General features: G+C 45.6%; 1 protein-coding gene and 1 long non-coding RNA gene across 5 annotated transcripts in view; one reads left to right on the top strand and one right to left on the bottom strand.

The window, feature by feature from the left end:
* Positions 1–380, bottom strand: part of LOC127932183 (uncharacterized) — a 45,378-nt gene extending 44,998 nt beyond the window's left edge. For both annotated transcript variants that reach the window (XR_008144464.1, XR_008144465.1), the window contains exon 1: positions 191–380. This is a non-coding gene — a long non-coding RNA (uncharacterized LOC127932183). The remainder of the gene's footprint in view (positions 1–190) is intronic.
* Positions 1–22,371, top strand: part of LOC118387410 (lysine-specific demethylase 4B) — an 89,095-nt gene that overhangs the window by 30,331 nt on the left and 36,393 nt on the right. For all 3 annotated transcript variants that reach the window (XM_052526746.1, XM_052526741.1, XM_052526748.1), the window contains exons 6-9: positions 2,636–2,685; positions 9,979–10,082; positions 13,068–13,205; positions 21,364–21,560. In XM_052526746.1, the coding sequence (XP_052382706.1) occupies positions 2,636–2,685; positions 9,979–10,082; positions 13,068–13,205; positions 21,364–21,560 (489 nt within the window). The remainder of the gene's footprint in view (positions 1–2,635; positions 2,686–9,978; positions 10,083–13,067; positions 13,206–21,363; positions 21,561–22,371) is intronic.

The raw sequence follows: 22,371 nt of genomic DNA, 5'->3' as shown, positions 1-22,371 counted from the left end.
TTTTTTTGGGGGGGGGGGCACAAATGAAGACTCACAAGTGTTCAGGTGCTAACATATGTTCACATATTCGAATAACCGTGCACATCCCATAGTTCCCATATGATTTGACTAAGTCAACTTTGCCCCAATCTCACTAGAGCACTCGCACTTCAACCCCCCCCCCACACACACAGACCAGGCGAACACTTACCTACAAGCTTTTCCTCAAACTGTCAAATATTCCCCCACGCAGCTCCTGACTCCTCTCCTCAACAGTAGTAGTAGTAGCAGCAGCGAAAACATCATCTCATCTCACTGCTGAAGAGAAAGGGAAAAGTTCACAGACCTTTCATTTACTCTGTGTTCTTTGTTTGTTTATTTCGGTCGGGTGCTGGCAAGGAGACGTGCCGCTGCCATGACAACAGTGGTCCAGGGAGGATGTAATAGAGGTAGATGTGATGATTGCCTGATTAGATGTTTGAAGGAAGGGCTCATCTGTGCACACACTCTCGCACAATACACACACACACACACACACACACACACACACACACACACACACACACACCTGACAAAGGTGTGTGTTAGTTAGAGAATGTGAGAATTCCCAGGGGGTGCCAGCAAGGTTTTCTTTTGATTCTCGTGAAGAGACACACACACACACACACAACTTATTAGCATTGTAATATTGACATCAACACCATTATCTCAGAAACCCTATGCTCACTCCAATTTGCATAGTGCACCAACAGATCCACAGATGATGCAATCTCTATTGCACTCCACACTGCCCTTTCCCACCTCGACAACAGAAACACCTTTTGTGAGAATGCTGTTCATTGACTACAGCTCAGAGTTCAACACCATTGTGCCTCAAAGCTCATCACTAAGCTAAAGACCCTGGCACTAAACACCTCCCTCTGCAACTGGATCCTGGACTTCCTGATGAGCTTCCCCCAGGTGGTAATGGTAGGTAACAACACATCTGCCATGCTGATCTTCAACACGGAGGCCACTCAGCGGTGTGTACTCAGTTCTCTCCTGTACTCCCTGTTCACACACGACTGCACGGCCAGGCATGATTCCAACACCATCATTGAGTTTGCCAATGACACAAGAGTGGTAGGCCTGATTACCGACAAGGATGAGACGGCCTATAGGGAGGAGGTTAAAGACCTGACCGTGTGGTGCAACAACCTCCACGTGATCAAGACCGAGGAGATGATTGTGGACTACAGGAAAAGGAGGATCGAGCACGCCTCCATTCTCATCGACGGGGCTGTAGTGAAGCATGTTGAGAGCTTTAAGTTCCTTGGTGTCCACATCAACAAACTAACATGGTCCAAGCACACCAAGACAGTCGTGTAGAGGGCACGACTAAACCTATTCCCCCTCAAAATGTTCTACAGCTGCACCATCGAGAGCATCCTGACGGGTTGCATCACTGCCTGGTATGGCAACTGTTCGGCCTCCGACCGCAAGGCACTACAGAGTGTGGTGCGCACGGCCCAGTACATCACCGGGGCCAAGCTTACTGCCATCCAGGCCCTAAAAATGGTGAAAGACTCCAGGCACCCTAGTCATAGACTGTTCTCTCTGCTACCGGAGCACCAAGTCTAGGTCCAAGAGGCTTCTAAAAAGCTTCTACCCCCAAGCCATAAGACTCCTGAAGAGCTAATCAAATGGCTACCTAGACTATTTGCATTGCCCCCACCCCCACGCTGCTGCTACTCTCTGTTATTATCTATGCATAGCCACTTTAATAACTATACCTACATGTACATAATTTCCTCAACACCGGTGCCCCCCGCACATTGACACATTGACTCTGTACCGGCACCGCCTCTATATTTCTCCGCTATTGTTATTTACTGCTGCTCTTTTAATGATTTGTTATTCTTATCTCATACTTTTGGGGGGAATTTTTTTTTAAAGCTGCATTTTTGGTTAAGGGCTTGTAAGTAAGAATTTCACTGTAAGGTCCACCGGGTGGCAGTCTAACACAGCTGCGTCTCGCCGTATACTCCAGTCGATGTCTTTCTATTCCGATCACAAACAGGGCTTTGGCCAGAGGGAGGGTGAGGCGCTAGTTTTGCTTTCCCTAAACTGGAGGAAATAATTGTGCTAATGATGATGGTACTAACAAGAGCAATGAAAGTCTCTAATGCGGACGGAGAGAGATTTGGCCTCTCTTCTTCTCTTGTTTTCTGATGATTTCATTTGAAACGGGGGAATGGAGCACTACAAAGACCACTACAAAGTCCTCAGTCATTTGATTTCTCCAAGATGGTGTTGATAAATTCCCTTTTTTAATGTTTTGGAGTGTTAGCCCGAGTTAAGTATGTTTTTTTTTTTTTTTGTGTGTTCGCATGTGTAACGAGGACTTTGACAAGAGAACTAAGCATAATAAGCGGAGTATTCTCACTGGTGAGAGCAGACTTATGTCTTTGGAGAGCGAGAAGTGTATATGGCTGTGTAAAGTGGAGGTGAACTACTCTCTGTCTGTGTGTGCGAAAAAGAGGTATAACATTGTCCATTTCCTCTCCCAAAGACTGTAAAAAGAGGAGGTGGTGCTCCCTTCATTTTCGCGCCATCTTCACTCTTCTTCTCTCCCCGCCACCCACCTCATGTTCTCTTTTCTTCCTCTTCCGTTCAGGTACTCCGTCCCACCTGAGCACGGCAAGAGGCTGGAGAGACTGGCGCAAGGTAAGACTACTCCAGATCGTGACGCACACATACACACACACTGAGACAGACAGCCTTGGTTCATGTTAAACAAATATCCACCCGATAGTGACTATAGAGTGGCCTGCTAACTGTCTGGCCTCTCCATCAACTGCTGTTTTAAAAGGCCTTCAAAAAGGCCGACGACGCAGAGAGTGCCGCCTTTCTCTTCACATTTCTCGCTCCTTCTTCCCAGGAAAGAAAATGCACGCACTATAGACACCCAATGCCCTTTTTTGTTGTGGCTGTGAATAACGCTAAAAACGACCAGGTAATTTCTTTATTTAGTGACGCTTCAAGTACTGTACAACACGTTGTGCTGTGAATGGGTAAGAACGTCGTGGAGTATTGACGGTAGGGCTTGCACAATAGTCGTATAATCGTGTAACAGACCATTATGGACAATAACTGTGAACTAAAGACCTTAATCGTCTCAACACATATATTTTGTGTATTCAGAAGTAGTAGAAAATGTATTTTCAAGTAGATCTAGTTCCCCCAATAGCAGTTTCAAACTTCTTACATAAGTAAGTTTAAAGGTGGTAGTCATTTTACGAGCAGAATGGCACAGTCGGGAGGAAAAACTTCCTTTCCAAAAGTTTCAAGCAGTCGAGACCATTCATTTTTTTTGAGGACGGGGGTGACACCAAAGCGGCGTTGTATTCGTTCGGTGTGTCTTGAATGCTTTGCTTGTGGAGTAGAGGGTTACACATCGTTTGTCTCCTCAGATCACTCACTTTGTAACAGGTTTGCTCTTTACTGTTGGTCGTGTGCAACCGTACATAACGCCAAGGTAACAGCAACGCAGACAGTGGTAACGCCGTCCACAGCCATGCGTATGCTTACCTCCCACGCATATGAGATGCCTTTTGATCTATTTCAAGATGTCGTAGTCAGTGTGCAGAGTCGCTGTATGAACAGTTACACAGGACCACGAGTACAGAGCATCACACAGACATCATCACACACGCCCGACGTTACACAAATAACACTTGCAGCCAGTCACACCTTCTCTCTCTCTCTCTCTCTCTCTCTCTCTCTCTCTCTCTCTCTCTCTCTCTCTCTCTCTCTCTCTCTCTCTCTCTCTCTCTCTCTCTCTCTCTCTCTCTCTCTCTCTCTCTCTCTCTCTCTCTCTCTCATCACGTAATTTCAGTCACAGCCTGGTCCTTTTTTTTTTCGGGGGGGGGGGTTAATTTCAAACTCAAAGGACAAAATGAAGCTTTAAGTTAATATTGCCCCGGGGAGAGTTCCACACTGCCGGCTGAATTTTAATGGGGATTAATACACGGGCTTCACCGGCACATTATTCACCTTTATCAGCTCACACAGCAGCCGCCAGAGAAAACGCCTCTTTGAGACGAAACAGGCTCTGAAACAATGCAATGAAAATGAAGGATGAAATGGGCCTCGATTATACTGCCAGTTATATTAAAGTTTAACTGGGCAGACGGTCTACCCATCCTTTGAGTCGCAGCACAGACTGCTCATCGGGAGAGGTGTGTGTGTGTGTGTGTGTGTGTGTGTGTGTGTGTGTGTGTGTGACAAACATATTTTTCCCTTGTCTAGTAAGTTGAAGGCTTCAAGAAACTATTGATATACAAGAGGAAAGGACTGATTTGTTTTTGAAGAGGAGACTCTGGTCTTTGAGGCTATGGGCGTGAAATGAATTGTCATCTGAAGAGGAGCGAGGAAGAAAGGCGGAAGAGAAGGGAAGGTTTTCACATGAGATCGGATGAGTTTATTTAGGCAACAAGCACCTCTCGCCTTCTGAACAAGCCGTGGCAATCGAGAAAAGACAAAGAAAGATGAAATGGTATGACGGCGAAAAAATCAAATTAAATTAAAGGCCCGGTTCGGAAAATGGTAAAACTGTCACGTACGTTATTTCATATCATAGTGTGCCATTTTGGCACTGGTTCAATTTTCTCACTCTTCACTTTGGCTTGCCGTGTAGTCTGGCCCGGTGACCTGCTGACGTTGACCCGGGGTCTGGCGCGGAGGAAGGGATTGTGAGACCAAAGAAATAATTCTGATAATTAAAGGCTTTCTGGATGTGTACCACGTCGGGACTCCAAGCACTCTGACCTGTACATCCTGCGTCTGACCAAGAGGAGAGCTCTTCTCCGATTGACCTCCAACCACCAATTACAGTGCCTTCCGAAAGTATTCATACCCCTTGACTTATTCCACATTTTGTGTTACAGATTATTTTTTATAGATTTTTATTCTCACCCATCGACATACAATAACTCATTATTACAAAGTTGAAAACAACATGTTTTTTTTTTTTTTTTAAATGTTTGCACGTTTATTGAAAATGAAATAAGTATTCGCACCCCTTTGCTATGACACTCCAAATTGAGCTCCGGTGCATCCAATTTAATTTGATCATCCTTGAGATGTCACTCCAACTTCATTGGAGTCCACCTGGGGCCAATTCAATTGTTTGGACATGATTTAGAAAGAAACACACGTCTATATAATGTCCCACAGCTGACAGTGCATGTCAGAGCAGAAATGATATCATGAAGTCCAAGTAACTGTCTGTAGATCTCTGAGATTGTAATGAGGCATATGTCTGGTGAGGGGTATAAAACATGTTCTAGTTTCCAAAAAAAACAGTGGCTTCCATCATAGGGAAAAGTGAAAAAATACGGAACTACCCAGACTCTGACTTGGCCGTCCAACCAAACTGAGCAACCGGGCAAAAAGGACCTCGGTCTGGGAGGTGACCAAGAACCAAATGATCACTCTGACAGAACTTGGCCCAGATGGGAGAAGTTGCCATAAGGACAATGGTCTATAAAGTACTTCACCATTCTAGGCTTTATGGGAGAGTGCTCAGATAGAACCAGGGGTGGAAAAACTACTCAATTGTCATACTTGAGTAAAAGTAATATAAATATATAAAATGACTCAAGTAAAAGTGAAAGTCCCCCAGTAAAATACTACTTGAATAAAAGTTTTTAAAAAAAATAGTATTTTGGTTTAAATATACTTAAGTATCAAAAGTAAATGGAATTGCTCAAATGTACTTAAGTATCAAAAGTATAAATCATTTAAAGTTCCTTATATAAAGCAAACCAGACGGTACAACTTTTAAAAATGTTTTTATTGATGGATCGCCAGGGCCACACTCCAACACTCAGACAAACAAAGCATGTTGTGTTTGGTGAGTCCGCTTGATCTGAGGCAGTAAGGATGACCAGGGATGTTATCTTGAGAAGTGTGTGAATTGGACCATTTTCCTGTCAAAATGTAACTTTTGGGTGTCAGGGAAAATGTATGTAAGTAAAAAGTACATAATTTTCTTTAGGAATGTATTGAAGTAAAAGTTGGCAAAAATATAAATAGTTAAGTACAGGTTCCCCAAAAAAACGACTTAAGTAGTACTTTAAAGTGTTTATACTTAAGTACTTTACACCACTGGATGGAACCCACTCCTGAGAAAGACACCTGACAGCACGCCTGAAGTTGGCGAAGAGGGACGTGAAAGACACCTGACAGCACGCCTGAAGTTGGCGAAGAGGGACGTGAAAGACACCGAGTGTAAGGCAAAAGATTTTCTTGTCTGATGAGTCAAAAATGTAACTATTTGGTCTGACTGCAACGTGCTATATCTGGAGAAAGCCAGGCACAGCTCATCACCTGTCTAACACCCTCCCTACCATGAAGCATAGTGGTGGCAGCATCATGTTATGGGGATGCTTTTCAGCGGCAGGGACTGGGAGACTGGTAAGGATAGAGGGAACAATGAATGGAGCCAAATACAGGCAAATCCTTGATGAGAACATGCTTCAAGTGTGCAAACCACCTTAGACTGGGGGGGTGAAGATTTAGGACAATGAGCCCAAGCATACAGCCAAAGCAACATTGGAATGGCTTCGGAACAAGAATGTAAAAGACCTTGAGTGGCCCAGCCAAAGCCCAGACTTGAATCACATTGAAAATGTGTGCCGTTCACCGCCTCTCCCCATCTCATTTAACAGAGCTCATTTAACAGAAATCTGCAAGGATGAATGGGAGAAAATCCCCAAAACCAGATGCGCAAAGCTGATACGGACAAACCCAGGACGACTCAAAGCTGTAATCGCCGCCAAAGGTGCTTCTACAAAGTATTGACTCAGGGCTGTGAATACTTACATAAATGAGATATTTCTGCATTTCATTTTCAATACATTTGGCAACATTTTCTAAAATTATGTTTTCACTTTGTCGTTATGGGGTGTTTGTGTGTAGATGGGTTGGGGGGGGGATTTGAATACATTTTGAATTCATGCAGTAACACAACAAAATGTGGAATACATCCAGGGGTATGAATACTTTCTGAAGGCACTGCATGTCTTCCGTTTGGGTGGGGAGCTTTAGGCCTAAGTCCTGCGTCATCTGTGGCTTATTCACTAGAGCGGGGTAAGCAGGAAGTCTATGTGAAAGAGACTACACGGTCCATCATATGTTATGCGAGTCCATGTTGGACGATGACGCTCTTGCACCGCCTTGATTTTGACTGTTGTTCCAATTTCACAGAGCACTTCACAGTTGATGATTTCACATCGAGGGAATACGCTTCACTATGGATGCCACAACGGGTAAATTCAGACAATGGGATTAGGGTTGATTATTCCCCCGGTATTTTACAAATGTTCCATCCCGAGAATATCACTTTTCTCCTGGGTAACCCGGTATTTCCCACCAAAAACCGGAAGTGTGGTTCAAATGAATTCTAAAGCAGATAGGCCTATTTATGTCTGGATTTGATTAGAGCTTTGCTCGCAAATTCAACCCTGCCGCTTCCTGATCCATACATTAAATACGTTTTATGAGCCCTACATTTAATGAGCCCAAGCCCGCCCAAAAAAGCACAAATGATTGTGCCGTTATCCAATACATACAGTGCATTCGGTGTGTGATCAGACCCTTTGACCTTTCCCACGTTTTGTTACGTTACATCCTTATTCTGCTGCTCTTGTCTTCAACAGGACAGTCAGCCCAATGGGCCCAAGCCTACAGACAAGGCAGGTCCTACAGGCCCTAGTTTTGTCGCACCTCTACTACTGTTCAGTAGTGTGGTCAGGTGCCACAAAGAGGGACTTGTGAAAATTGCAGTTGGCTCAGAACAGGGCAGCACAGCTGGCCCTTTAAAAGTACACGGAGGCCTCTTCACAGTCCCCAAGTCCAGAACAGACTATGGGAGGTGCACATTACTACATAGAGCCATGACTACATGGAACTCTCTTGTTGTATGGCGGTATTAAACCATTTGTATTGTAGATATGTAGTGGTGTAATAATGTTATATGATGTACTGTATTATTTTTGTTTTATATGTCATGTAAGCTCTTTAATAGGTTTGGACCACAGGAAGAATTCCGGCTTTATCAGCAGCTAATGGAGATCCCTAATAAATACAAATTCAAATATTATTTTGTTTGTCCTCCATCAATCTGCACACAATACCCCGTAATGACGAAGCAAAAACAGTTTTTTTTTTAGACATATTTGCAAATGTAATAATAAATGAAATATCAATTTACATAAGTGTTCAGACCCTTTACTCAGTACTTTGTTCAAGCACCTTTGGAAGCGATTACAGCCTCAAGTCTTCTTTGGTATGATGCTACATGCTTGGCACACATGAATTTGGGATGTTTCTCCCATTCTTCACGGCTGATCCTCTCAAGCTCTGTCAGGTTGGATGGGGTGCGTCGCTGCACAGCTATTCTCTTCAGAGATGTTCGATTGGGTTCAAGTTCGGGCTCAGCCTGGGCCACTCCAGGACATTCAGAGACCTGTCCTGAAGCCACTCCTGCATTGTCTTGACTGTGTGCTTATGGTCATTGTCCTATTGGAAGGTGAACCTTTGCCCCGGTCTGAGGTTTTGAGTGCTCTGGAGCAGGTTTTCATCAAGGATCTCTCTCTGTATTTTGCTCGGGACATCTTTCCCTCGATCCTGACTGGTCTCCCGTCCCTGCCGCTGGAAAATATCCCCACAGCATGATGCTGCCACCACCATGCTTCACCGTAGGGATGGTGCCAGGTTTACTCCAGACGTGACGTTTAGCATTCAGGCCAAAGAATTCAATCTTGGTTTTATCAGACCAGAGAATCTTGTTTCTCATGGTCAAAGTCCTTTAGGTGCTGTCATGGGCCTTTTACTGAGGAGTGGCTTCCATCTGGCCATTCTACCATAAAGGCCTGATTGGTGCAGTGCTGTAGAGATGGTTGTCCTTCTGAAAGGTTCTCCCATCTCCACAGAGGAACTCTGGAGCTCTGTCAGTGTCCATTGACAGAGGCCACTGTGTTCTTGGGGACCTTCAATGCTGCAGAAATGTTTTGATACCCTTCCCCAGACCTGTGCCTCGATTACAATCCTGTCTCGGAGCTCTACGGACAATTCCTTCGACCATACAGGTGTATGCCTTTCCAAATCATGTCGAATCAATTTGAATTTCCCACAAGTGGACTCCAATCAAGTTGTAGAAACATCTCAAGGATGATCAATGGAAACAGGATGCACCGGAGCTCAATTTCGAGTGTCATAGCAAAGGGTCTCAGGTATATCTGTTTCGCTTTGTCATTATAGGGGTTTTGTGTGTAGATTGATGAGGGAACTTTTTTATTTAATACATTTTAGAATGAGGCTGTAACATAACAGAATGTGGACAAGGGAAGGAGTCTGAATACTTTCCCAATGTACTGTATCAGTCAAAAACAGGATTATCTATTTTTGGATGCAATTTGAATAGAGGAGAGAGAGACACTGCGAGAGAGAGTGCTTGCGTGTGCACTGATTTTAAAGCAACAATATTTGATTGACAGTCTGTTTTTTTTTTGTAATCTGCAGCTGCGATTTAAAAAAAAATATATATACGTGAAAAAAGCCAGATGGAGATGGGTAAATGGTGGGTAGACGCCCATTCGGTCTTTATAATACTGTAGCATAGACTATGCTACAGCAAATGCAGGGTTACCTGTCACAAGAAAGAAAGTGACCATGATGAGATGATAGGTCTACATGCATTGTGAACTGTGCTCCATACTGAGATGGGCTGTCTGTCCTCAACCTGAGCGTTGATGATTCATCATGCCGAGGCCGTAGAAAAGCCCGATTTAGACGTTGCATATCATTTAACAGTTCCATTTCACGCCATGCTGTTCATATAACCAATTTATTATAATTTACCAGGTTCTCACAGTTATTTATCCTGGGAAAAGGGAGTTGTTTTGGGTGGTAGATCTCGGTAACCAGGTTAAAATGTTATTTTTTTACCTGCAGGTTTCTTCCCAGGCAGTTCCCAGGGCTGTGACGCCTTCCTCCGCCACAAGATGACTCTCATCTCCCCATCCATATTGAAGAAGTACAGCATCCCCTTCGACAGGGTAAGTAGCAGGACACAGTTGGGGGGGGGGGGTTGAAATTGGGGTCTGGTCTGGAAAAGGCCTGTGCCCGAATTCATAAAGCATGTCACAACATGAGTGCTGATCTAGGATCAGTTGCTGTTTAGATTATAATGAATGGGGGGGGCTAATCTTAGATCAACATCCTACTCTGCGACTCTTGATACATACAGCCCCTGGGCTCTAAAGTTTGAAAGCAACCGAATGTTCCGCCAGGGTTAATTGAGGAAGTAAATGAAGTGACGTTACATTCTGCGACCACATCCATTTGATTTGATGTCATACAATCATGAATCATGTGTGACATTTAACCAATAACACACCTCTAACACCTCTCAATTTGACCATCTATATTTGACGGATATTCCGGTAATGCAATAGAACTCATTTCATCACACCACCACTTTTAACCTGTCAAACAGCTCTCAGAAAGGAGACACTCGACCTCCGAAGGCCGTTTTTTGTGTTAACCCCTCTGAATGGAACCCTCTGCTGAACCACAATTGCAATTCTTCAACCTGTAAGAGGACATGGAAGCTTGGTTCAGCGCATGCCTGTGTCCCAAATTGGCACTCTATTTAGTGCACTACTTTTGACCAGGACCTATAGGGCTCGGGTCAAAAGTGGTGAACTATATAGAAAATAGGGGTCCATTTGGGACACACACCATATGACGAGCTGACTCTAGCACCGACCGCAGATAAAAAATTAACGGGGGTGTATGAAAGCCTGCCAATCTGAGCAAAGTGGAGGTTAATGGCACATTAGATGAGGATGGCTGGGTCAGGAGGCATGCTGAAGTTGGTGTCTGTGCGGGTGATCTCCTGTCAACCTACGGGACGAACGACGGGAAAATTGCAGAAGACTAGTGGATGGATGGACATAGAAGTGAACGCGCCAACATGTGCGCGAACACGTGGGCCTGCGCAACACGTGCGCATGTAACTGGGATCAAGTTTGCTGCTGGCAGCTTAGCTTCTTCCGCCGTCCGGCTGACCCACACTGGTCTGGAACCAGTGATCCTCTGCTTCACAGTACATGTGGTTCTGTAGCTCAGTTGGTAGAGCATGGCGCTTGTAACGCCAGGGTAGTGGGTTCGATTCCCAGGACCACCCATACGTAGAATGTATGCACACATGACTGTAAGTCGCTTTGGATAAAAGCGTCTGCTAAATGGCATATATACATGTGACCCCCCTTTCGACAACATTCCAACGGGTTGAGCCACCCAAAAGGTACCAATTGGATGGCTCTACCCGCAACATTTCAAGCCAGCTGGGGGAATGAGCTTACCGTATGTTTTTAACTCCGTTACTCGCACAAATAGGCAACAAATGCAGTGTACACACACACACACACACACACACACACACACACACACACACACACACACACACACACACACACACACACACAGTATTGAAAAGTTGATAATGAGATTGATGACATCTTTATATAAAGACCATAGCTTCACTTCACACTAAATGATGATGGAGATTGAGCCACGAGTCTTGGTTACATTTCAATTTCCATATTTTCACATTTCCGCGACATAAAATTAATCACTATGTTAATTTTTTTCTATGGATAATAATTGTAGGAGATAGAAACTCTCACGGTGCGAAATAGATCGAAGATAAAAAATAAAAAAAGTGTAAGTATCTAATGCGGGCATACACAGTTCTCTACTGTCTGCAGAGTTAGGCTTTTTCCCAAAGTTATTATTTTTTTTCTCCTTTTTTTCTCTTCCCTTTTTTCCGTTTTCCTTCGGGGTGTCGTTATCACAGGGACCGTGTTACCTGGCACACACTGAGAGCATCTCCCTTGATTTGAGTGTAAAAATAACACCGGCTTTGTGCTTTGTTGCAGCTACAAGAGGAGGCCTTTGATATTGGGACTATTCTGTTTTACCTCCCACTCGCTCTCTTCCGTCGCACTGCCTGCCTGTCTCCCATCTCTACACTTCCTTAAGGCTGAGTTCATGTGCCTCTCTCCTCGATCATGAGCGCTTGTCCTAACTAGTCAATGGTTATAGCGAACAGATTATGCCTTCCTCTTGGAGAGAGGAGGTGAATTGATGAAGAGGCGGTTAAGAGCAAGGATCCAAAACTTCTAGCGTAATTTGAAGTTCAGCTGTAGAAAACTTTTGCTTTTGAGTGCAAAAATAATGTAATATTCCTGTCAGGGGTTGCCAATGTAATAGTTAACACAGAAAACCCAGGAGCGTCGAAATAGAAACCTCAATCATTTGTCAGGCTTAATTTCGAAGAGATGCAGAGGGGACCGGTGAGCTGTGTCTTCTTCAGCCTCTCCGGCTCTCAGTAAGTGATGGCCCTGCCTCAGAACGAAGCGCAACCAAATGCAAATGTTGATTTGCGCGGGCTGGCTAATTCCCTGCGCCATGCTCGCTGGCTTCAGTCTAATTGCGCTTGTACCGCCGCAAATGGTTCTCTAGGAGCCGGCGCCGCTAGGCAGCTCAAGTGAGGGAGAGGTGGAGGAAGAGAAGGTGGGGGGGGGGGGTGAGAAAGCAAATCCGCCTTCCCATCAGCACTTAATGATTGTGGATATTAAGAGCGAGCCCTGCGCTCCCTGTTTTTGCCAAGTCTATCCATCCAAATGGAGTTTCCTTGAGTGTAACTTACTTCGTCATTTTGGCACATCTCTGCCCGTCAAAACCTGGGTTAATAACACTGTTTTCTTATGCGATATATGGATATGAAGTTTTATGAGTTTGCATGCTCAGTCAGTTAATGTACATTTAATGTTTGTGTGTTTTTGTGTGTTTTCGACTGAACATTTTTATGCGCCTATTTTCCAGTTTTCAGGGTCAGTCATCCAAACCGAAACAGAATGTTCAGATATGGATTAATGTGGAAGTAACACTCAATTATACCACTGCGTCCTGTTGGCTTAGTATCATAACGTCGACAGAGGGACGTTATACTTTTAACTCTTCCCTCTCTCCAGATCACTCAGGAAGAAGGTGAGTTCATGGTCACCTTTCCCTACGGCTACCACGCCGGTTTCAACCACGGCTTCAACTGTGCCGAGTCCACCAACTTTGCCACCCTGCGCTGGATCGACTACGGCAAGATGGCAACGCAGGTGGGTCAATGCACACTCGACCAGACGGTCACCTCAGTGTCCCCTACAAAACACACAGCACTGTAACGGAACGCCATTTGAAGTTGCATATGGACGGGTGTAGTTGGGGGCGTTTGCAGCTCGATTTAGCGTGACGCCATCGTCCCTTAGCCCTGAAGTTAGCGTTCGCCTTGACTAAAGCTAGCTTTAAGTAGTATTTGCGTTTGCGGACCGCTAGTGTAGATTGAAATCCATGTGTTGTACTCTGCTACGCATGCCACCTGTCTTCTCATACACAATCATGCAATTGCATACTTGGAATACCGGTTCCACAGCCCAGTGCTCACACAAGCTGTTTTACGCCCTGAGCATGAGGTAATCGGCGCGTGTTTCTGTGTGTAGCGTGTTTATCGTGTGGCAAAGGGGACCCGCGTCACAGGATCATCTGTAAGCTGTGTCACGTCGCCGGTTTCTTCTTCCCTCTCCTTTGTGATCTCCTTTTTCTATTCATGTCTTACTCTCCTCTCACAGAAGGCAAACTAGGTCATTTATTTATTTTAATTTTTTTTGCTGTTCATATTTTTTAAAATGTATTCTTGCACTTTGTGGATTTGTTCTGGGCTTTACCTGTAAGGGACGCGCGCGCGCGTAAACACACACACACACGCACACACACGCACACACGCACGCGCGTAAACACACACGCATATGATGCGACACACAGTCCCTTTTTGTCTCTGCTTGGCTGCGTGTCAGAGTTACGAGGTTGCCAGTTCAGTGTGCTGCGGTAGTGGGCACCGCTCTCTCTGTGCGGCCAACTGTTTTTAAGAACCAGAGGGCTACTAGAAGCCCCTCTCCTCCCCACACGGTCTCTCTGACGTACTTAACCCAGACCCTTCTCAGCGCTGGTCACATTCCACTGGCCAGGGAGCCCTCCCTCACAGTTCTGTCTGAATTTGATAGAGACGAATTGGTCAGCTTTGCCCTCCATTTTGTGTCAGCGAGTTGACAGGCTGCTCCGGAAAGTGCCAGAGCAATGTGAAAGAAAGAACAGCTTGGGCACCAAGAAAGCCATATGTTGTTGTTTTCTCTCTCTCTCTCTCTCTCTATCTCTATCTCTATCTCTATATCTCTCTATATCTCTCTCTATATCTCTCTCTCTATCTCTCTCTCTCTCTCTCTCGGATTCGTCTGTCCACTCCTTTTCCCATCTTTCGTTCGTTCCCCTCCGTCCTCTCTGCCAAGCTCTACTCTCTTCCTCTTGACGCGGCAGGGAAGATGGTCCTTCGAGCAGGATCTGTCACTTTGGACTGTGTGGCTTGTTGCAAGTTTCCTGTCTACTAAAGCTGAGAGGCTGTAATAGCTGACCCATCTGTCCGCGGAACTGCATTAATAGAAACCAAGACTGTTCTGCCTGGTTGTAGCTACATTTAGCTAACCCTAACCCTTTTCCTAACCTTAACCTAATTCTCCTAACTTGAACATGAATTCTCCTAAACTGTTACAAAAAAGTCACCCCTGCTCGTCAAAACTGGTAGACCTGCCCTGGGGGGCAGTGTGAGTATCCACTAATGCGATACAGCCGTCCTCTTGTTTTTAGTAGTCCCCTTGCAGTCACTCAGGTGGGCTATGTTTGTTCACAGAGCAATGATACCGTGCTACCCTTATCTCATTGTAGCCTCCCAAGGCAGTGTCAATGTAAACCCAAAATGCCTCTATTTTTCACGCCTTGTGCGCAAAGAGCAACGCTGAATAAACAGGCGAGACACTACACGACAGTGGCGCCAATTCCCTGTGGGCCCCAAGAACAGAGTGTTGTGAATGGACGTTCATCACGCTGTATGAATAGAAGATTCATTTCCCTTCCTTTCATCTTTCAAAGAGAATTGCAGATGACTCACTCTCCGAATAGTGATATTTGTTTGCGTACGCTTGTTTGTTTGGGGTTAGAGCTGATGGGCTTTGATAAGGAGTGCTGAAGACTAAAGCATTATCGTCGTTGTTGTGTGTGTGTGTGTGTGTGTGTGTGTGTGTGTGTGTGTGTGTGTGTGTGTGTGTGTGTGTGTGTGTGTGTGTGTGTGTGTGTGTGTGTGTGTGTGTGTGTGTGTGTGTGTGTGTGTGTGTGCGCGTGCGTGTGCGCGCGCGCGCTCTAGGCCGGGAGCGTTTCACTACACCCGCAATAACATCTGCTAAATATGTGTATGAGACCAATGGCGTTTGATTTGATTTTGAGCAGGCTGTAGACAAAGTGTGTGTATTGTCATTTCACTTCTTATTGTGTGATGATACCGGGCTGAACTGACAACAGACTGCCATGTTAATATCTGGTGGCTCCGACTAGACAATCGGTGCACGGCGGCAGGAGCCAACGCCGTCTGTCTGACGCGTCACTGAATCTGACTTCGCCCACTAAGTTGTGGCCAAATAAGCTGACTGCTTCCTTCATACAATATGCATGACAGTGTTAGCGTTTTGTTTTTGAGCTTTCCCCAGAAAACCACTGTCGTTCCTCTACCTGCTCGGTTTGGCTCAGTAAAGTTTCCTAAATGATTTTTCAAACAAATGGAGTTTGTCTCGTCCTGTTGAATGTTTGTTTTTCCTCCTGGGAGTCTGTGCGCGCCCTAATGCCAGGTAAAGTCCAGTAGGAAACTTGAAGGATGCTCTCCTATGGGTGCAGACGAGAGGACAAAGACAGTACAGTACACTACAGATGTAGTGTACTGTTGTCATCAAACGAGGGGTGCGAATGTGGTGCGATGGGGAGCGAGCAAGTCATTATTTGAGTTTGCCTGGTTTGGCGTCCATGTGCGTTTTTAATGGAAGAGCTCGTAAGCAGGGTCTCTGCAACTGAGGCTGGCGGGCAAACACACACACACACACACACACTTCTGAAACATACCACATGTGATTTAATCACACACCTCCACACAGCAAATAAAAACGCTCACTTACAAACTTCACACGGTCACTATTTCAAATCAAATTTTATTTGTCACATACACATGGTTAGCAGATGTTAATGCGAGTGTAGCGAAATGCTTGTGCTTCTAATTCCGACAATGCAGTAATAACCAACAAGTAATCTAGCTAACAATTCCAAAACTACTGTCTTATAGACACAAGTGTAAGGGGATAAAGAATATGTACATAAAGATAAATTAATGAGTGATGGTACAGAGCGGCATAGGCAAGATACAGTAGATGGTATTGAGTACAGTATATACATATGAGATGAGTATGTGAACAAAGTGGCATAGTTAAAGTGGCTAGTGATACATGTATTACATAAAGATGCAGTAGATGATGTAGAGTACAGTATATACGTATGAGATGAATAATGTAGGGTATGTAAACATTATATTATAGCATTGTTTAAAGTGGCTAGTGATATATTTTATATAATTTCCCATCAATTCCAATTATTAAAGTGGCTGGAGTTGAGTCAGTGTGTTGGCAGCAGCCACTCAATGTCAGTGGTGGCTGTTTAACAGTCTGATGGCCTTGAGATAGAAGCTGTTTTTCAGTCTCTCGGTCCCAGCTTTGATGCACCTGTACTGACCTCACCTTCTGGATGATAGCGGGGTGAACAGGCAGTGGCTCGGGTGGTTGTTGTCCTTGATGATCTTTATGGCCTTCTTGTGACATCGGGTGGTGTAGGTGTCCTGGAGGGTAGTTTGCCCCCGGTGATGCGTTGTGCAGACCTCACTACCCTCTGGAGAGCCTTACGGTTGTGGGCGGAGCAGTTGCCGTACCAGGCGGTGATACAGCCCGACAGGATGCTCTGGATTGTGCATCTGTAGAAGTTTGTGAGTGCTTTTGGTGACAAGCCGAATTTCTTCAGCCTCCTGAGGTTGAAGAGGCGCTACTGCGCCTTCTTCACAATGCTGTCTGTGTGTTTCAGTTTGTCTGTGATGTGTACGCCGAGGAACTTGAAACTTACTACCCTCTCTACTACTGTTCCATCGATGTGTATAGGGGGGTGTTCTCTCTGCTGTTTCCTGAAGTCCACAATCATCTCCTTAGTTTTGTTGACGTTGAGTGTGAGGTTATTTTCCTGACACCACACTCCGAGGGCCCTCACCTCCTCCCTGTAGGCCGTCTCGTCGTTGTTGGTAATCAAGCCTACCACTGTTGTGTCGTCCGCAAACTTGATGATTGAGTTGGAGGCGTGCGTGGCCACGCAGTCGTGGGTGAACAAGGAGTACAGGAGAGGGCTCAGAACGCACCCTTGTGGGGCCCCAGTGTTGAGGATCAGCGGGGTGGAGATGTTGTTGCCTACCCTCACCACCTGGGGGCGACCCGTCAGGAAGTCCAGTACCCAGTTGCACAGGGCGGGGTCGAGACCCAGGGTCTCGAGCTTGATGACGAGCTTGGAGGGCACTATGGTGTTAAATGCCGAGCTGTAGTCGATGAACAGCATTCTCACATAGGTATTCCTCTTGTCCAGATGGGTTAGGACAGTGTGCAGTGTGGTTGAGATTGCATCGTCTGTGGACCTATTTTGGTGGTAAGCAAATTGGAGTGGGTCTAGGGTGTCAGGTAGGGTGGAGGTGATATGGTCCTCTCTCAAAGCACTTCATGATGACGGAAGTGAGTGCTACGGGGCGGGGCGGTAGTCGTTTAGCTCAGTTACCTTAGCTTTCTTGGGAACAGGAACAATGGTGGCCCTCTTGAAGCATGTGGGAACAACAGACTGGGATAGGGATTGATTGAATATGTCCGTAAACACACCAGCCAGCTGGTCTGCGCATGCTCTGAGGGCGCGGCTGGGGATGCCGTCTGGGCCTGCAGCCTTGCGAGGGTTGACACGTTTAAATGTTTTCCTCACGTCGGCTGCAGTGAAGGAGAGACCGCATGTTTTGGTTGCGGGCCGTGTCAGTGGCACTGTATTGTCCTCAAAGCGGGCAAAAAAGTTATTTAGTCTGCCTGGGAGCAAGACATCCTGGTCCGTGACGGGGCTGGTTTTCTTTTTGTAATCCGTGATTGACTGTAGACCCTGCCACATACCTCTTGTGTCTGAGCCGTTGAATTGAGATTGTGTAGGGTTTACTTGGCTAAAGCCTTGTACATTTCCTTGTACATTTCCGCTTTAGATGGACTTCCATGACTCTGGTCAAAGTTCACTAAGATGTGACTGTTGTTTGTCTCGCCATAACACTGTCATGCGCGGTATAAGAGAGCATGTTCGCTGTTACAAAACGCAGCTTGTTTCGTGTCTAGTAAAATATTAATATGTGCCATTTAGCAAAGTGGTTCCCAAACTGTGGGGCGTAAGGGGGGAGGCACCAGGGTCTATAATTACCCCATTTTCTCATCAATTTCGATCTTGTCTCATCGCTGCATCTCCCCAACCAGCTCAGGAGGCGAAGGCGCTTCTTAGCGCGGAGAAAACACTGTCGGAGGAAACACCGTTCAACTGACGACGGAGGTTAGCCTGCAGGCGCCCGGCCCGCCACAAGGAGTCATTGGAGCGCGATTAGCCAAGTAAACCCTCCCCTGCCAAACCCTCCCCTAACACGGGCGATGCAGGGCCAATTGTGCGCCGCCCTATGGAACTCCCGATCACGGCCTGGAATCAGCCTGGGATCGACCCCAGGTCTGTGGTGATGCCTCTAGCACTGCGACGCAGTGCCTTAGACCGCTGCGCCACTCGGGAGGCCCGCCGGGGGTCTTTTTTATAGGAACACAGTCCCGGCTTCCAACTTACTCTTGAAAGTTGTAATAGTAGAATGCAAAAGGTGCAATTCTTGAAATTGGCTAGTGAATCATCGGTCCTGTCATGTCAGTCACTGCAGTCCTTAGACCTATTTATAGCTTGTCAGCAATGTCCAGATGAACTAGCCCATGTCAGCCCCCCAAAAAAAAAAAACGTAGATATTGTTTTAATTTTTGTGTCACTCAAATATCACACGAATACACATTAGACATGACAAAATGTGTAGAATTGCAAGAAAATGTGCTTTATAACTGCAAAATGTTACTTGCACCCCAAGACATTGTGTAGAACTTCTCTCCACCAGCAAGATGGGCGTGAAAAGTTTGTGTCACGAATAGTGCTTGTACCCATAGAAACAGATGTGGCACACACAGGGGGAGCAGGCTGTTCCCAAATGCTGGAAGGGGAATCACAAATATTGGGATTTTTAAACAGGAGCTCTGTCAGTCACTGCTGCCAATGGGACCGGAGAACGTAAACGTCCAGACCTATTTAGTGAAGGATGACAGATGGAACCAGAGAGGTTGAGTGGCGGAATTTTAAGCGCTCCCCTAACGTTGGATATTATTCTAATAGGGGGCGACATTGCCTCAGGACTTCTTCTACGATCATTAAACTTCATTAAGATATAAAGTGAAGTAGGCTATAGGGCTCATTGGTTAGAAGGCCTTGGGGTCACTCGTTGTTTTGGAGACATTTTGTACATTTCCAAATGCATTTTCATCCGATAATGAAGTCATCTAAGCATAGCATGTACTGCCCCCTCTAACCCACCCCTCTCGGAAATGGTACATTTATACATTTCCCTTAATAGTTTTATACGACAGAAATGTGATCCTTTTGGTTCCTACTTCCTCTGGTGCGCTTCTTAATATGTTCCCCCATTCCCAACACAGCCGCCAGTGCAAAGAGACACATTTATCCCCTTTTCATTTGTGTTGTGGTTTATCGCACCTATTCCTCTGTTCCAGGTGACGTTTTTATGAAAGTCCCCAATCTGACCATGGTAACCAGCCGCCTTTTTCCTTCATCCGTCGCCACCCCCCCCTTCTTTCATCCCTCAAGTGCTGCCTAGATGAGATGTAGTGTGTGGATATTGGTTTGCAGTGTGGGGGGGGCTAGCTCTTGTTGTTGTGGTTATTACTAACCCCCCACCACCACAACCACTTCCCTCCTCTCCATCCAGTAACTCTCCCTCACTCGCGCTCTCTTCCCCTTCCTTCCTTCCACTTGTTCTGCCTGTCTCTGTCTGAGGCGCGGCAGGCCTGAAGAATGTTCCCAGTAATTGAACATAAGGCCTCTCAGCGCAGCTCAGGAAATAAGGCAGAAATATAATACACCTACCGGGGCCCAAAAAGAAAATTAGTTTTATTTTCATCTCTTGCTCTCTTTCCATTTCCCCTCTCTCACCATCTCTCTCCTCTCCTTCTCTCTCTCTCCATCCATCCATCCATCCATCCATCCATCCATCCATCCATCCATCCATCCATCCATCCATCCATCCATCCATCCATTCCCCCTCACAATTTCTCTCTCTCTCTCTCTCTCTCTCTCTCTCTCTCTCTCTCTCTCTCTCTCTCTCTCTCTCTCTCTCTCTCTCTCTCTCTCTCTCTCTCTCTCTCTCTCTCTCTCTCTCTCTCTCTCTCAAACGCCTATTTCCTTCCATTGCAAGTAAAAATATGCCATTGTCACCCATTTAGTGGCATTTTGAGATATCTTTATATCGTGCGTTTGAACTCTTTCTTTTTATTTTATGGAGGGAACTCAAATGAATGCTATGAATTTAAATTTACTGGCTGTATAGTCCTGTTCAGTTAGACTTGATGCCACAAGTTCAGATTTCCTCTTGTTTGAAAAGTCTATTTATTTAAGTTTATTCATGTTTCCTGTCCCTTGTGAAAGCTCCCATTTTCAGTTTAACTGGATATAAATCCTTGAGGATTTGAGCCTATGATCCTAGTTTATTTCAACCTGTAAATCTGTAATGCTGAAATCTGTTCAACCCCATTGGCCAGTGACTGTTAGGATCCTGAATAGGAACCTATTGAGAGTTCTGTTTTTTTTTTCACCGCCTAGCAGTAGTCAATGTCGACTTTGCGGCATTCTTTGATGTACCGTATACTCTCTTTTTACTTCGGGTAATTGAAATCTCTAGCGGACATAGAATTCAAGGTCAAAGTGTCACCCCCACAGAACCAATTTTGTCTGGATTTAGTATATTCTCGGTGAAACACACTAAAGAAGGATTTTGACCGAAATGTCTGTGTGTAAGGTTTTTGCTGCTGCAACAAAGGAAATCATAAAAACTTTTTTTTATAGATATTGATATTGGATTGTGTCTACTTTGTGTGAACCTCCCCTCCTTTCTCATTGCTTTATCTACCCGCCCCCCTCTCTATTCCGCAGTGTTTCCACATTGTGTGGATAATAAAGTTTTTCTCATTCCAATCCCCCTCCCCACAGTGTACGTGTCGTAAGGACATGGTGAAGATCTCCATGGACGTGTTCGTACGCTGCCTGCAGCCCGAGCGCTATGAGCAGTGGAAACAGGGCAAGGACGGCACCGTGCTGGACCACCAGCGACCCACCACCCTCAACAGCCCCGAGCTGGAGCACTGGAGGGCCAACCGGGTCACTTACCGGGAGAAGCTGCTCCAGAGGTGAGGGGAGACAGACGGACCGACAGCACAATTACAGAAGAATTACTATACAATTTAATTTCATAACCCCCCCCAGGGTCAATACGAAGGGCATCATTGGCCGTACAAGAGCATAATTGCATACCACATACTGTCCATTCATACTAAGAGATGGAATGACGAGGGTTAGGGAAAAACTGACCCTGGTAACAGGGCACTCTGAGCTACAGTATATGAATAGTGTTTTTGCGGTGACCCCATTACCGCTGCACTGGCAGTCATGAGTCACGACCGCAGTCAAATTCCAGGTGACCGTTGAGTCACGGTAATCTCCTCTTATGCACTCTGGACATGTGTTGGTTGTACCCAACTCGCTAAACGACCATCAGGTCACTAATGGCCTGGCACTCAGGGCTCTTTTTCCCCACTAACCACTCTGACATCAATGCAAATGCAATCTAAAAATCACATCAAACACTTATCATCAAAAACAGTATCATGCTTTTAAAACGCGCCTCACTGCGATGGATCAATTTGAAGAAAGAAGTTCAGCGACAGGTTGAGACCGAGTGGGGAGAAACGTGGACGTTGTCGAAGAACCGAACACAACGACATGGACAGCGCTTTCCGAGGCGATGATTCATCCAGGACACTCATGTGCACATTAGCCCTGAAGCATAGCATAGGCCTGTATATGAGTCCATGCCCCCCAAATAAACAACAACCATGAATTAAAATGGTGATTGTGCCGTTATACAATACATAGCCTACTGGCATATTACAGAAGGCAGAAAACCATTCAAAAACTGATTTTAAGATATCTTCGGTACAT

The sequence above is a fragment of the Oncorhynchus keta genome, chromosome 1 (assembly GCF_023373465.1).
Source record: "Oncorhynchus keta strain PuntledgeMale-10-30-2019 chromosome 1, Oket_V2, whole genome shotgun sequence".
Lineage (NCBI taxonomy): Eukaryota > Metazoa > Chordata > Actinopteri > Salmoniformes > Salmonidae > Oncorhynchus > Oncorhynchus keta.
The sequence above is the reverse complement of the archived record's forward strand: the minus strand, read 5'-3'. Positions and strand labels throughout refer to the sequence as shown.